The 17210-nt window shown below is 49.0% G+C and overlaps 1 protein-coding gene and 1 long non-coding RNA gene across 2 annotated transcripts in view; one reads left to right on the forward strand and one right to left on the reverse strand.

Moving 5' to 3' along the window:
• Positions 1-3127, forward strand: part of LOC125449731 (semaphorin-7A) — a 31925-nt gene extending 28798 nt beyond the window's left edge. Inside the window, exon 14 of the mRNA XM_059643942.1 lies at positions 148-3127. Coding sequence (XP_059499925.1) covers positions 148-482 — 335 coding nt within the window. The 3' untranslated portion in view covers positions 483-3127. The remainder of the gene's footprint in view (positions 1-147) is intronic.
• Positions 1-16295, reverse strand: part of LOC132208271 (uncharacterized) — a 52941-nt gene extending 36646 nt beyond the window's left edge. The window contains exons 1-2 of the long non-coding RNA XR_009444355.1: positions 16228-16295; positions 2490-2845 (exon numbers count right to left, since the gene is read on the reverse strand). This is a non-coding gene — a long non-coding RNA (uncharacterized LOC132208271). The remainder of the gene's footprint in view (positions 1-2489; positions 2846-16227) is intronic.
• Between the last annotated feature and the right edge of the window lie 915 nt (positions 16296-17210).

Genomic DNA, 17210 nt, shown 5'->3' on the forward strand with positions numbered 1-17210 from the left:
CCCCCCAAGCCTGTCCCATCATCCCGACACTGGCCGTTCCTCTCTCTCTGTCCTGCTGCAGGTGGAACATGCACGGCCCTGACAGCTCCCAATCTCCAGGAGTGATGGGTGGGAATCTGATGGATCTCTCTGCTTCCTCCGCCCTAGGTATGGCGACTTTCAACAAACAGCCTCAAGAGCTGACTGTCCATTCGCCTGCGTACCTGTACCTGCCCTGTCCAGTCGAGTCCTACCACGCCAACTACACTTGGAGCTATAACCAGAAGGACCAGTTTCCCTGTACCATCAAAGATGACTCCTGCCTGCTGATATTCAACAGGCATCACCCAGTGAGCAGCGGAGAATTCAGATGCATCGCCAGGGAGGACACGCTGGAGGAAGTGCTGGCTATCTATAATGTCAGGTTCAGCAGCAGTGGCAGAGCGCACCAGGCCTCCATGACCATCATTACTGGTTTGCTTGCAGCTCTCTCCCTGGTCTGACGGAACGGGGAGAGGGGAGATTGGGGGGTCGGCGGTCAGTAGCACGCATGGAATACTGTACGTCAATCTCATCCTGAGTTTCAGCCCTCAATCGCTTTGGGAGGGAAGCAGCAAACCTTAGCAGAAAGGCCACATATTTACGGGCTGGCACAGCAAACCCCCCCCCCCCCCCCCACCACCTCCAACCCCACTTCACAACCCCCCCCTTACCCAGCCGAGCCCCCGCCCCGCCTGCCTTCCTGCTGTCTCTGCCCTCAACGCTCCTATCATGAGTGAGGCACTCCGAACCCACAACATAACACAGGGGTAGAGATGATTGGGGGCTAGAGGGGTGTGGGATTTGCCTCCACTTTCTGTGGTCCAAGGATGTCTGTCGCTTGCCCTGAAGCTGACTGGTTGCTTTCAAAGCAGTGTTTGCGTTCAGAAAACGGGGGAAGGTATCTGACCAGCCCTCACAGCATCGATAAAACTGCCTTTTCACCTGTCCCAAGTTGTCACGATCGCTCAGATTTCACACACTGGGGGGGAACCATGTGGGGACAGGCTCGTACAGGGAATAGGTTACAGCAGTGAGTGTATCGCTTATAACTGGGCATCGGGTTACTCTGACTGGTGTAGCGGGAGCTTTACTCTGTATCTAACCCTGTGCTGTCCCTGTCCCTGGGAATGTTTGATGGGGGGACAGTGTGGAAGGAGCGTCACTCTGTATCTAACCCCGTGCTGTCCCTGTCCCTGGGAGTGTTTGATGGGAGGACAGTTTGGAAGGAGCGCTGCTCTGTATCTAACCCCGTGCTGTCCCTGTCCTGGGTCAATGTCACTTAACAATAACAAACTTCATCAAAACACAATAGCTGAATTAGGCCAGCCCTCCCAGAAGAGCACCTCCTCCTGGCATAGTGAGAAAGTGCACTGCTTGTTGCACCAAATGGGCATTATGTAGGAACTGACTCAGCCTTATTGATTCCATCTCCCACCACCTGTCCACTGCCACTCACAGTGCACTACCGCCTCCTACAGTTGCTAGCTTTGTGTGCATGTTCAAAATGGGTCAAACACACCCTCTCCATCTTTGACTGGCCTGCCAAACACCTGATTCCTCAGTTAGGCCACCTGGAATGGCTGTCTGGAACTGTAGAGGGCAGAAGGACTGGGAAAAGAGCAGAAAGACACTCCAGAACAAAGCAGCGTTGTTCCTCACCTGCAGTGCAAGTGATCCCGAAGCTGATAGCTCCTGGGCTCCCAAGACAGCACCTTCCAAACCCAAGACCACTTCCATCTAGAAGGACAAGGGCAGCAGACATATGGGAAGACCACGTCCCCACTCCAAGTTCCTGGGCCATGCTCAGTAGGTAGGGAATGGGAACTCTTGAACCAATAGCCCCCAACAACAGCTCGACACCATCCAGGACAAACAGATTGGCACCATGTCCACAAGCATCCACTCCTTCCGCCACCAATGCTCAGTAGCAGCAGTGTGTACCATCTACAAGACATACCAAGGATCCTAGGACAACACCTTCCAAACTCATGACCATTTCCATCTAGAAGGACAAGGGCAGCAAATACATGGAAAGACCACCCCCCCCCCCCCCACCCCAAGTTCCCCTTCCAGATCACGCATTGTCGGCTGGGTCCAAATCCTGAAGCTCCCTCCCCTATGTCACTGAGGGGTGTCCCGATGCCACCCAAACCAAGGTGGGCAGCTCAGCACCACCTTCTCAAGGGGCAATTAGGGACAGGCAATGCTCACATTGCGTGAAGGCATCAGAGCAAGACTAGAGACAGTGATTCCTCAAAGTGCAGTCTCTTGTGGATTTGGCCAAATCCTCAATCTATCTACTGCCTTATTTTTGTTTTGACATTTTTCACTCACAGGTTGAGGGTCTCTCTTGTCTGTTGCCCATCCCTAATTGCCCATAGTGCAGATAAGAGTCAACCAACCATGCTGCTGGAGGAGTCACACATCAGCCAGACCAGAGTCGTTTAGCGTGTCAAACTGATCCTTACTTCAAAATCCTCGTAGTTTTTGCTCTGCCCTCATTTTTCTGTCCACTTGGGGTGGAGCCGGGGGGACCGAACTTAAGATGCAGGAGCCAGAAACTCGTCCTTTGGACCATCGGTAAAGGCTGATTTCTTTAAGCAGAGAGTCTGGGGGCCACATTAGTTTGGCTGCTCCCGTGGCGCTGAGATTTTGCATAGTAGCAGAACACAGACGGCATCTCTGTGCTGCTCAATCAAACCACGTATTTTGTATTCCGAGATGGTGGGGGGGGGGCTAAGGGTTAAAACTCTTCTGGGGAACAGAACCCTCCTGCTTGGTGCTCCGGAACCTTTTTCAGATGACTCCTCTTTTCTACAACCAGCTGCAGGTTTGAAAAGAAAACAAGAAGTTAATCTCCACGCACTCGACAAGTGGAACCCATGACACTGCGTGAGACGCTAGAGATTAGAGAGAGATTGAAAGCAATGGATTATTGGTCTCAGAGCTAGATCTGTCTTGGGATGCGAGTGGTTGGGAAAATAAAGAAATCCTCATTCCCGCTTTGAGTCCAAAACCAGTGAAGGATTCTTTTAAATGATATCAGTTTAATTTCCTGAATGCCTTCGCCCCCTGTTGGCGCTCGGAACATCCGCTTCACTATCTATGAATGTTTTAATAAACAATTGAATATTTAAGGGGTTTCTGTACCTTGTATATATCTCTACGTGTGGTGTATCTCTCTTTACATGCATTCCAAGATTCTCCTCAAGTTCTTCCTCATTTAAAATGATTAGTAAACAGTGATCCTTATTCTCACACAAGAGGAAACATCTTCATCAACTGCGTCAAGATTCCTCAGGGTTGGATCAAATAATTTGCCTCATTCTCTGCTAAATTCCTGTAGGCCCAAGCTTAGCCTGTCCAATCCCAACTCATGGGATAACCAGGCATTAGTCAATTTCACCTCCAATTTCCACCCTGCCCTCACTTTCACCTGGTCTATCTCTAACTCCTCCCTTCTCTTCCGCGACATTTGTTTCTGTTTCTGGGAATAAACTGGTCACTAATATCCATTACAAACTCACTGACTCCCACAGCTATCTGGACTGTACATCCTCACACCCCATTTCCTAAAAAGACTCCATCCCAATCTCAGTTCCTCCGTCTCTGTACCTATGTCCAGAAGACTGGAGGATAGCAAATGTTGTCCCCTTGTTCAAGAAAGGGACTAGAGACAGCCCTGGTAATTATAGACCAGTGAGCCTTATGAAGGACAACACACCATTTGCCTTCTTTACCGCCTGTTGCACCTGCATGCTTACATTCAGCGCCTGGTGCGCAAGGTCACCAGGTGCCACTGCACGCTCCCCTCTCCCAATTTACAGCCATTCAGCTGATAATCTGCCTCCTCGCTTTTTCTTCAGAAGTGAATAATGTCACATTTATCGAAATTAAGCTGCATCTGCCGTTGATTTTCCCACTCATCCAATCCTGACAAGATGATGCTGAAGGATCTCTGCATCCTCGTCACAGTTCACCCTCCCACCCAACTCGGTATCATCTGCAAACTTGGAGATGTTACATTCTGTCCCCTCATCCAAATCATTCATATATATTGTGAATAGCTGGGCTCCCAGCACCGAGCCCTGTGGCACCCACCAGTTACTGCCTGCCAATTTGAAAAGATACCATTAATTCCTATGCTTTGTTTCTTCTCTGCCAACCAGCTTCCCATCCATCTCAATACACTTCCCCCAATCCCATGTGCTTTAATCTTGCATATTAATCTCCAGTGTGGTCCTTTGTCAAATGCTTTCTGAAAGTCTAAATATTCTACATTGACTGGCTCCCCCTTATCACTTCTAACAGTTACATCTTCATAGAATTCTAACAGATTTGTTAAGCACAATTTCCCTTTCTTAAATCCATGCTGACTCTGTCTGATCCTACCACTGCTTTCCAATTGGTCTGCTGTAAAATCTTTGACAATGGATTTGAGAATTTTCCCCATTACCGATGTTAGGCTCACTGGTCTACAATTCCCTGTTTTCCTCCAACCCCTCTTTTTGAATACTAGAGTGACATTAGCTACCCTCCAATCTGCAGGAACTGTTCCAGAGTCTGTAGAATCCTGGAAGATGACCACCAATGCATCCATAATTTCTACAGCCACTTCCTTAAGTACTTTGGGATTTAGTTTATCAGGCCCTGGGGATTTATCGGCCTTCAATCCCATCAATTTTACCAGCACCATTTCTCTGCTAATATTGATCTCCCTTAGTTCTTCCCTCTCACTAAATCATGCATCCTCCAATAATTCTGGTATCTGATTGGCGTCCTCTTTTGTGAAGATATAACCAAAGTATGTATTCAATTGCTCAGCCATTTCTTTGTCCCCTACAGTACCTTCCCCTTGTGTTTCTGTCTGTAGGGGACCTACATTTGTCTTTACCAGTCTCTTTCTCTTCAAGTACGTGTAGAAACACTTAACATCAGTCTTTATGTTCCCACAAGCTTACCTTCATACTCGATTTTCTTCTTCCTAAACAATCCCTTGGTCCCTCTTTGTTGAATTCTAAACTGTTGCCAATTCAGATTTATTATTTTTCTTGGCCAATCTGTATGCTTCTTCCTTGGATCAGTTACTGTCTCTTATTTCCTTTGTAAGCCATATTACCCAATTTGCTTTGGTGACAGTCAGAAATGTTGCGGTGCCCCCATGTGTTCCTTGAATGTTTGCCATTGCCTATCCACTGTCATCCCTTTAAGTAATTCTTCCCCAATCTGTCAAGGCCAACTCATGCCTCACATCCACGTAGTTTCCTTTATTAAGACTCAGCACCACAGTCTCCAACATCACTCTCCATCTTGATAAAAAAAATCTATCATGTTATGGTCACTCTTCCCCAAGGAATCGCACACAGCTAGATTGGCAATGATTCCCTTTTCATTATGCAGTGCAGATTAAAATCACCCATGATCACCAATATTCCCTTGTCACATGCATCTCTAATTCCCAGTTTAATGCCATTCCCAACACAACCACTGCAGTTTGGGGGACTATATATGACACCCACTAAAGTTCTTTGCCCCTTGGTATTTCTCAACTCTACCCATACAGACTCCATATTGTCAGAGCTAATATCCTTTCTCGCTGTTGTGTTAATTTCCTCTTTAACCAGCAATGTCGCTCCACCACCTTTTCCTTTTTGCCTGAATACTGAATACCCTGGGTCATTCAGTTCATATCCCTGGTCACCTTGCAGCCATATCTCTGTAATTCCAATTGTGTTGTACCCATTAACATCTATCTACACAATTAGTTTGCCAACTTGACTGCAAATGTTCTGCGCATTAAGACACAACGCCTGCGAGCTTGTCCTTCTAACAGTGTTTATCTCCTCCTTGTTGTTCTCAACAAAACCCTGTTTGATTTTTATCCTCGGTTTTTCAGCCTTATCACTTTTCTTATTCCCTTTTCTTGCTGTTGTTTTTTTTCCTTGCTCCCTCCTTCTGATTCCTTACATATGTTCCATCCTCTGGCATACTAATTTAAACCCTCCCCAACCGCTGTAGCAAACACTCACCCCCACCATACCCTCTGCCCTCACCCAGAACATCAGTCCCAGTCCCGCCCATGTGTAACCCGTCCAATTTGTATAGGTCCCACCTCCCCCAAAACCGGTCCTGATGCCCCAGGAATCTGAAACCCTACCCCCAACACCATCTTTTCAGCCACATATTCATCAGGTATATCCTGTCAATTCTCCTCTGACTAGCACACGGCACTGGTAGTAATCCTGAGTTCACTAATGTTGAGGTCTGATCTCTTCACTTTCTTCCTAGTTCCCCCGTATTCTGCCTTTAGGACCTCATCCCTTTCTTTTAACCTATGTCGTTTGTACCAATGTGTGCCACGTCCACTGGCTGTTCACCCTCCCTCTTCAGAAGGTCCTGCAACCAGTCCAAGACGTTCTTGACCCTGCCACAAGGGAAGGTAACCTACCAACCTGAACAACAAGGTGTGGAGCTGGATGAACACAGCAGGCCAGGTAGCATCAGAGGAGCAGGAAAGGTGACGTTTTCAGGTCTGGACCCTTCTTCAGGAACGGGGGGGGGGAGCGGAAGGGAAGGGGACTCTGAAATATATGGAGAGAGTTGGGGGGGGGGGAAGGTGATGACAGAAGGTGGATAAAAGACCATCCAGGCGTCTTCTTTTCAGCCACCCGTCCATTCCCCTTATAACTGAATCCCCTGTGACTACTGCCCTGGCATGCTTTTTAACCCCTTGATGAGACTTCCTCCACAAATCGCTGTCTGGTAATGGTGACACTGCCTCTGCAAATCTTTGCCCCCAGCTGCCAACCCAGCATTATTGCCGTCCTCTCCTGGATGCTCGTGTTCACTCAAACTCAGAGGGTATCTTGCTGAGGTCCTCGGCTGCTGGTGGTGACTGCACTAATGCAAATCTCCACCCTCCTCCACCACCCCAACCAACCAATTAGTATCATTGCCGTCCTCTGCTGGAGTAGACTGATACCCTACATTAATCTGGCCCCATTTGCCAGCATTCAGCTCATATCCCTCCAAACCCTTCTGATTCACGTGACCATCCAGATGCCCTTTAAATGCTGTAACTGTACCAGCCTCCACCCACTTCCTCTGGCAGCTCATTCCATACATGCAGCACCCTCGGTGTGAGAAAGTTACCCCTCCAGTCCCTTTTAAATCTTTCCCACTTTCACCTTAAACCTTTGCCCCTCTAGTTTTTGGACCTTCCAACCCAGGAGAGACCTCGACTATTCACGCTATCCATGGCCCTCTTGATTTAATAAACCTCTGCAAGGCCTCCAATATTCCAGGGAAAACAGTCCCAGCCTCTCCCTGTAGCTCAAACCCTCCAACACTGGCAATATCCTTGTAAATCTTTTCTGCATCCTTTCCAGTTTTACAACATTCTTCCTATAGCAGGAAGACCAAAAATGCGTGCTGTCCTTCTATAACATGATAGTTGCATTCTTGCGTGACCTCGTGCTACAGGAAACTGCCCTAGAAAATTGTGTTCTAGGGAAATTGCTATCGAAAATCGCTAAACCTGTACAGCAGAAAGTTCACCTTATCCAAATAGCTCCCACTATTCATTAATCACATCACAGTCAATTTGCGTTAACAAAACATGCATTGAAGCAGAAATACCTGTATTCCAAAAGTGGCCTCACCAACATCCTGTTCAGACGCGACACGATACAACATCCCAAGTCCTTTACTCAATGCTTTGACCAATGAAGGCAAGCGTGCCAAAGGATGGCAGTACCTTCAGGAAGGAGATGAGGCATCCCAGATAGGGATACACTGGAATAATTGTTGGGAACGAGGCCGTGGATCAAGGGAATTTTTGAGAATCTGTGGTTGTTCTCAAAGGCAAAAGGGAGGGGGTGTTTGATCAATGCAGGCAAGATGATAACACGTTCGGGGAAAGGCAGGCATGGGCGAGAAACTGTCCCACTCGTTCTGATGAAGGGTCAGCGGACTCGTAACATTATCTCTTGATTTATTTTTTCATGGATGCTGAGCTTTTCCAGCAACTTCTGTTTTTGTTCCCACACACTGGTTACACAAGGGTACAGGTTTGGGCAACAGATGGAGGATAGAAAATATTTATTTTTCTGCAGTGAGTGGGAATGATCCACAAGCGTATTAGGATGGAGCAGAGCTAAAGAAAACATCCTTTCCACATACACCCTGTCAAAATCAGGATCTCATATCGTAACCACTGACGAGGCCCTTTTGGAAAGGACCATCTTTTGTTGTTGAACACCAAAATAGAGCCACTGCTCAGGGTGTTTGTAGGATTGTTCCAACCTGGGGCACATAGCTTTGTAAACACATCCCTGAATCTGCTTTATCAGGGACTCAGGTGAAGAGTCATAGAGTCACACAGCACAGAAACCCCTAGACCCTTCAGTCCAACCAGACCATGTTCTCAAACTGAGTTAGTTCCAACAGCCTGCAGCTGGCCCACATCCCTCCAAACCTTTCCTGTTCATGAATATACCTAAATGCTGTTAAATATTGTAATGGTATCCACCATTTCTTCTGGAAGTTCATTCCACGAGCAAACTACTCTCTTCTGTTGCCCCTCATGGCTCTTTTGAATCTTTCTCCTCTCAACGTAAAAAATACGCCCCCAGTCTTGAAATCCCCTGGCTGAGGAAAAATGCACCTCCATTCACCTTATATAGGTTTTCTAACTACACCTCATGGCTTTATAAGCCTCCATAAGGTTACCCCTCAACCTCCAATGCTCCAGTCAAAAAAGTCCCAGACTCACCTTATAACACAAACCTTCCAAACCCGGCAACATCCTGGTAAATCTCTCCTGAACCCTCTCCGGCTTGATAATCCAGAACTCCGACAGCGAACAAGTGTAAATGAGCCCCATATACCAACTATCACGAACCACATTTAAGAAAAGGCAGGACAGACTAACAAAGCTTCACTGGAGGTGCACGGATGATGTTACCTAGTATGGTGACAAAACGTCTGCAAACCAACCTACCAGCTCAGTGAACAAATCCACAACCTTAATAAATTCCATCCTACAACGGGGCAACCAGGACACACGGCTCCAGAAGAGGCCTCACCAATGTCCTGTAAAACCTCAACATGACGTCCCAAACTCCTTTATTCAAATGTCTGAGCAATGAAGGCAAGCATGCCAAATGCCTTCCTAACCGTCCTGCGTGATGCAAACTTCAAAGAATTATGTACCTAAACCCAACTGCAGCTGGATAGGCCACTGTCTGTTACCAAGGGAACCTAGACACATCTCCACAGGGAGATTGGTAAGTGATTCCCCATTGGCTTTGTTGGGGTTATCTCAAATAAGTCGCCTCTTACTCCGCCAAACCCTGGCAGATACAATTCTAACCTGTCCGATCTTTCTCTCAAAAGACTTCCTACAGCCTTCAAACAGATCTAGCTGTTATCGGCAGCCATGAGGCACTGTGGACCATCAACAGCAACAGAATTGTACTCCAGCACAATATGTACCATCATGGCCTGGCATATCCCACACTCAACCATCACCATCAAGCCAAGGGTTCAACTCTGGTTCAATGGAGAGTGCAGGAAGGAATGCCAGGAGCAGCACCAGGCATACCTGAAGATTAGGTATCAACCTGGTGAATCTATCAACTAGGACTACGTGCACGCCAAACAGCAAAAGCAGCAAGTGGTGGACAGAGCTAAGCCATCCCACAGCCAACAGATCAGATCTAAGCTCTGCAGTCCTGCCACATCCAGTTGTGAATGGCGATGGACAATTAAACAACTCACTGGAGGAGGAGGCTCCACAAATATCCCCATCCTCAATGATGGAAGAGCCCAGCACATCAGGGCAAAAGATAAGACTGAAGCATTCACAGCATTCTTCAGCCAGAAGTGCCAAGTGAATGGTCCATCTCGGCCTCCTCCAGTGGTTCCCAGCATCACAGATACCAGTCTTCAGCCAATTCAATTCACTCCACGTGACATCAAGAAATGATTGGAGACACAGGATACTGCAAAGGCTATGGGAACTGACGCCTTGTGCTCCAGAACTTGTCACTCCCCTGGCCAAGCTGTCCCAGTACAGTTACAACCCTGGTATCTACCTGGCAAATGTGGAAAATTGCCCATGTACATAAAAAGCAGAACAAATCCAACCTGGCCAATTTTCACCCCATTTGTCTACTGTCAATCATCAGTAAAGTGATGGAAGGTATCATCAACAGCACTATTAAGCAGCACCTGCTCAGCAATAACCTGCTCAGTGACGCCCAGTTTGGGTTCCACCAGGGCCACTCAGCTCCTGACCTCATTATAGCCTTGGGTTCAAATTTGGACAAAAGAGCTGTATTCCAGAGGTGAGGTGAGAGTGACAGCCCTCAACATCAAGCTGCATTCGACCGAGTGTGGCATCAAGGAGCCCTAGCAAAACTGGAATCAATGGGTACCTGGGGACAAACTTTCTGCTGGTTGGAGTCATTCCTGACACATAGGAAGACGGTTATGGTTGTTGGAGGTCAATCATCTCAGCTCCAGGACATCTCTGCAAGGAGTTCCTCAGGGTAGTGTCCCAGGCCCAACCGTCTTCAGCTGCTTCATCAATGACCTTCCCTCCAGCATAAGATCAGAAGTGGGGATGTTCGCTGATGATTGCACAATGTTCAGCACCATTCGTGACTCCTCAGACACTGAAGCAGTCCCTGTTCAAATACAAGACCTGGACAATACGCAGGCTTGGGCAGACAAGTGACATTGGCACCACACAAATGCCAGGCTATGACCATCACCGAGAGAGACGATCTAACCACCATCCCTTAACACTCAATGGTCTCACCACCACTAAATCTCCAAAAATCAACATCCTGCAAGTTACCATTGCTCAGAAACTCAATGGGGCTCACCACATAAACACAGTGGCCACAAGAGCAGGTCAGAAGCTTGGAATACTGTGATGAGTAACAGACCTCCTGACTCCCCAGAGCCTGTCCACCATCTTCAAGGCACAAGTCAGGAGGGTGATGGAATACTCCCCACTTGCCCTGGGTGGGGGCAGCTCCAACAATACTCAATACCATCCCGGACAGAGTAGCGCCTGCTTGATTAGCACCACACATCCACAAACATCCACTCCCTCTGCCAACAAAACTTATTAGCAGCAGTGTGTACCTTCCACAAGATGCGCTGCAGAAATTCACGAAAGATCCTCAGGCCGCACCTTCCAAACCCAGGACCCACTTCCATCTGGAAAGACAAGGGGCAGCAGATACATGGGAACATCACACCCTGCAAGTTCCCCTCCAGACCGGTCACCATCCTGACTTGGAAAAATATCGCCGTTCCTTCACTGTTGCCGGGTCTAAATCCTGGAATTCCCTCCCTAAAGGCATGTAGGTCAACCGATAGCAGGTACAGTGGTTCAAGGCAGCTCATCACCATCTTCTCAACGGGAAACCAGGGAGAGACAATAAATCCTGGCACATCCAGCGACTCCCATATCCCACAAAATAAATAAATTAAACTCTTTCCAGGTACGGGTCCAGTGAACCTTCTCTGACCTAATGCATTTCCAGTGTTCCCTAAATAAGGCCAGTATCCTACAGGATAGTACAGGATCGTACAGTATCCTAGACAGGATTCCAAATGTGTCTCTTGTCACGGTCACTTCACCTGATAAAGGAGCAGCACTCCAAAAGCTTGAGGTTTCAAATAAGCCTGTTGGACTGTAACCTGCTGTCATGCGACTTCTGACACTGGCACCCCCACATCAACACTGATTTCTACATCGCAGTCTTATCCCTGCATCCAGACCTACATTATTCTTTTCTCATGTGAATGCAGATGAGAAGTACTCATTTAAAAATCCCACTTAAAGTCTTCCAGTTCCATCCACAGTTTCCCAACGAGCCCCAATCTTTCCCCGAGTATTCCTCAAGCATTCTAGCAAAACGCTGTTGGATTTTGTTTTATTTCTGATGTAGGTCTGTTTTCTCTGGGGTGGCAGAGGCTGAGGGGAGGCTTGGTAGAAGTTTAAGATTACAAGATGCATATACAGGATTGACAGTCAGAATCTTTTTCCCTGACATTGACATGTCTAATTCTAGGGGGCAATGCATTTAAGGTGAGCAGGAAACGTTCAAACGAGATGAGAGGGACTCTTTTTTTTTTACACACAGAGCGGTAGGAGTCTAAAACGCACTTCGAGGGGTGGGTGATAGATGAGATACATTAGGGCCATTTAAGGGGTTTTTAGAAAAGCACATGGATATGCAAGGAATGGAGGTATATGGACCAAAAGCAGGCAGAAGGGATTAGGTCATTTGGCAGCCTGTTCGGTAACAACAGCATGGGCCGAAGGGTCCGTTCCCGCGCTGTGCTGTTCTATCTTCCTGCAAGGAGCTGTTCCCGGTCCACTTTGGCCCAATCCTGTCTCTATCATATTAAAAATCTATCCCCACCCCCTCCAGTTCCAAACATTTATTTCTGATACATTTTTGTCCTTTCCATTCTTCAAATCTTAATGAGCTGTGGTCGCCAACACTGAAATGCTCCCCGACTGACTCTATAGCTAACCCTGCGCTGTTCCCCAAAGTTAGGTCCAGCACCTTTTGTAAGACTTTCTACAGAATGTCTTTAAAAAGCTTTTAATGACACATTTTAAGAATTCCTCTCTGTCGTGGAATACCAAGCAATGACAATGTCCAATGAGAGTGAATGTAATCATCGCCCCCTTGACGTTCAATGGCATTACCATCATCAAATAAGACCATAAGACATAGGAATGGAAGTAAGGCCATTTGGCCCATTGAGTCTACGCCACCATTTGGCCCCCTTGACACTCAATGGCTTTACCCTCATCAAATCCCCCCCCCACTATCAAAATCCTGGGGGTTACCATTGAGAGAGAATCTAACCATTGCCCCCTTGACACTCAGTGGCATCACCCTCATCAAAACCCCCAACTATCAAAATCCTGGGGGTTACCATTGAGAGAGAATCTAACCATCGCCCCCTTGACACTCAGTGGCTTTACCCTCATCAAATCCCCCAACTATCAAAATCCTGGGGGTTACCATTGAGAGAGAATCTAACCATTGCCCCCCTGACATTCAGTGACTTTACCCTCATCAAATCCCCCCAACTATCAAAATCCTGGGGGTTACCATTGAGAGAGAATCTAACCATTGCCCCCCTGACATTCAGTGACTTTACCCTCATCAAATCCCCCCAACTATCAAAATCCTGGGGGTTACCATTGAGAGAGAATCTAACCATTGCCCCCTTGACACTCAGTGGCATTACCCTCATCAAATCCCCCCAACTATCAAAATCCTGGGGGTTACCATTGAGAGAGAATCTAACCATCGCCCCCTTGACACTCAGTGACTTTACCCTCATCAAATCCCCCAACTATCAAAATCCTGGGGGTTACCATTGAGAGAGAATCTAACCATTGCCCCCCTGACATTCAGTGACTTTACCCTCATCAAATCCCCCCAACTATCAAAATCCTGGGGGTTACCATTGAGAGAGAATCTAACCATCGCCCCCCTGACACTCAGTGGCTTTACCCTCATCAAATCCCCCAACTATCAAAATCCTGGGGGTTACCATTGAGAGAGAATCTAACCATTGCCCCCCTGACATTCAGTGACTTTACCCTCATCAAATCCCCCAACTATCAAAATCCTGGGGGTTACCATTGAGAGAGAATCTAACCATCGCCCCCCTGACACTCAGTGGCTTTACCCTCATCAAATCCCCCAACTATCAAAATCCTGGGGGTTACCATTGAGAGAGAATCTAACCATCGCCCCCCTGACACTCAGTGGCTTTACCCTCATCAAATCCCCCAACTATCAAAATCCTGGGGGTTACCATTGAGAGAGAATCTAACCATCGCCCCCCTGACACTCAGTGGCTTTACCCTCATCAAATCCCCCAACTATCAAAATCCTGGGGGTTACCATTGAGAGAGAATCTAACCATCGCCCCCTTGACACTCAATGGCTTTACCCTCATCAAAACCCCCAACTATCAAAATCCTGGGGGTTACCATTGAGAGAGAATCTAACCATCGCCCCCCTGACACTCAGTGGCTTTACCCTCATCAAATCCCCCAACTATCAAAATCCTGGGGGTTACCATTGAGAGAGAATCTAACCATCGCCCCCCTGACACTCAGTGGCTTTACCCTCATCAAATCCCCCAACTATCAAAATCCTGGGGGTTACCATTGAGAGAGAATCTAACCATCGCCCCCCTGACACTCAGTGGCTTTACCCTCATCAAATCCCCCAACTATCAAAATCCTGGGGGTTACCATTGAGAGAGAATCTAACCATCGCCCCCTTGACACTCAATGGCTTTACCCTCATCAAAACCCCCAACTATCAAAATCCTGGGGGTTACCATTGAGAGAGAATCTAACCATCGCCCCCCTGACACTCAGTGGCTTTACCCTCATCAAATCCCCCAACTATCAAAATCCTGGGGGTTACCATTGAGAGAGAATCTAACCATCGCCCCCCTGACACTCAGTGGCTTTACCCTCATCAAATCCCCCAACTATCAAAATCCTGGGGGTTACCATTGAGAGAGAATCTAACCATCGCCCCCCTGACACTCAGTGGCTTTACCCTCATCAAATCCCCCAACTATCAAAATCCTGGGGGTTACCATTGAGAGAGAATCTAACCATCGCCCCCTTGACACTCAGTGGCTTTACCCTCATCAAATCCCCCAACTATCAAAATCCTGGGGGTTACCATTGAGAGAGAATCTAACCATTGCCCCCCTGACATTCAGTGACTTTACCCTCATCAAATCCCCCAACTATCAAAATCCTGGGGGTTACCATTGAGAGAGAATCTAACCATCGCCCCCTTGACACTCAGTGGCTTTACCCTCATCAAATCCCCCAACTATCAAAATCCTGGGGGTTACCATTGAGAGAGAATCTAACCATCGCCCCCTTGACACTCAGTGGCTTTACCCTCATCAAAACCCCCAACTATCAAAATCCTGGGGGTTACCATTGAGAGAGAATCTAACCATCGCCCCCTTGACACTCAGTGGCTTTACCCTCATCAAATCCCCCCAACTATCAAAATCCTGGGGGTTACCATTGAGAGAGAATCTAACCATCGCCCCCCTGACACTCAGTGGCTTTACCCTCATCAAATCCCCCAACTATCAAAATCCTGGGGGTTACCATTGAGAGAGAATCTAACCATCGCCCCCCTGACACTCAGTGGCTTTACCCTCATCAAATCCCCCAACTATCAAAATCCTGGGGGTTACCATTGAGAGAGAATCTAACCATTGCCCCCTTGACACTCAGTGGCTTTACCCTCATCAAATCCCCCAACTATCAAAATCCTGGGGGTTACCATTGAGAGAGAATCTAACCATCGCCCCCCTGACACTCAGTGGCTTTAACATGCTCAAAGCACAGTGCATTCACAGCTCTTTGTGCTAGAAAACTCCCAAAGGTTCACCACTATCTTGGAATTAAAAATAATTCCCCTCATCTCCGTCCGAAGAGACATAAAAAATACAAAAGAACTGTAGCTGCTGGAAATCAAACAAAAACAGAAATTTGCTGGAGAAACTCAGCAGGTCTGGCTGCCTCCGAGGAGTTAACACTTGGGGTGCAGTGACCCTTCTGCGGTTCTCGTTACTCCCTGGGATTGGACTGAAAAGGAGAGGAAAAGGCAGTACAGAAACAGGCGCTAAAGAAATGCAAGTTGTTGTTGTGGGGAACCTCTCAAAAAAAATTGTCCTCCTCAAGCTACCCTGTTAGCAACTGGGGCTTCCCCTGCAAATGCCGGTTACTCCCGTTAAAATGGGGGGGGGGGGGGGGAAGAGGTGCCAAACAGTGGTGGGCGCAAAGGCGCTACAGAAATGCAAGCGCTCAAAGAAAACCCTCAATCCACACCCGGCAACAGCCCTCCAAGTGTCGGTTACTGCCGTCAAAACCTGGGATTAAACTGTAAAAAGGACGGGGGGGGGGAGGGAAATTAAAAAAAAAGCCACTGGGCGCAAAAGGCGCCACAGAAATGAAGGTTGTTGTTGAAGGGGCGGATAACGGCCACGCCCGGCACGCGCTCCCTCTATTCCCGCGCGCGGGAAAAGAAGGGGGCGGGGGAAGGTCACGTGGGATGGGGTAAGGGGGGAAAACGGGCGCTACCGCGCATGCGCTCCTCAGCCACTCACCCACTGCCGCCAGTCGATGTTCTTGCGGGGGGCAACAGGACGGACCAACTTTCACTGCGCACGCGCTGTGGCGACGACCACTTCCGCCGTGCCCGCTGTAAAACTACAACTCCCGGCGTGCATCGGCGCCTATGACCCCGGATGTCCCCGCACCGATTGGTCAGAATGTGTAATCCACGTGGGTCGCAGCAAGCTACGATTGGTCAAGCCCCAAGACAAGATTCCAAGCCCCGACGCAGAAAACCCCGCCCGCTACGCCCCATGCCCTCTACGATTGGTCAGAGCTCCGGAGGTCGGGAAGGAACGTAGGGGGAACCGTGGCCAATCGCTGCGGGAGTCCTTCCCACATTCACGAAGCAATTCGTCGGTTCCGCAAGAACCGCAGTTTGATTGGCTGGTCCCGGTTGCGGCTGAAGGCGGAGGAGGTTCTGATTGGGTGAACGGACGGCAGGGGCGGGGGGGGAGAAAGCGACTGCAGGATCCCGGCAGAGTGAGTAAGGGGGAGGGCAGTGTGTAGGGGGTGGGAACGGGAGGGTGGGGAACGTGGGTATTGGGGGTAGGAGGAGGAGGAGGAGGAGGAGGGTGGGGTGGTGGGAGGTGGAGGGTGGGAGGGGGAGGGGGTGGAGAGGGGGAGGGGGTGGAGAGGGGGAGGGGGTGGAGGGTGGGAGGGGGAGGGGGTGGAGGGTGGGAGGGTGGGGGGAGGGGGTGGAGGGTGGGAGGGTGGGGGGAGGGGGTGGAGGGTGGGAGGGTGGGGGGAGGGGGTGGAGGGTGGGGGGAGGGGTGGAGGGTGGAGGGGGGGAGGGGGTGGAGGGAGGGAGTGGAGGGAGGGAGTGGAGGGAGGCGAGGGAGTGGAGGGAGGGGGTGGAGGGAGGGAGGGGGTGGAGGGAGGGAGGGGGTGGAGGGAGGGAGGCGAGGGAGTGGAGGGAGGGGGTGGAGGGAGGGAGGGGTGGAGGGAGGGAGGGGGTGGAGGGAGGGAGGCGAGG

Source organism: Stegostoma tigrinum, unplaced genomic scaffold, assembly GCF_030684315.1.
Source record: "Stegostoma tigrinum isolate sSteTig4 unplaced genomic scaffold, sSteTig4.hap1 scaffold_345, whole genome shotgun sequence".
Lineage (NCBI taxonomy): Eukaryota > Metazoa > Chordata > Chondrichthyes > Orectolobiformes > Stegostomatidae > Stegostoma > Stegostoma tigrinum.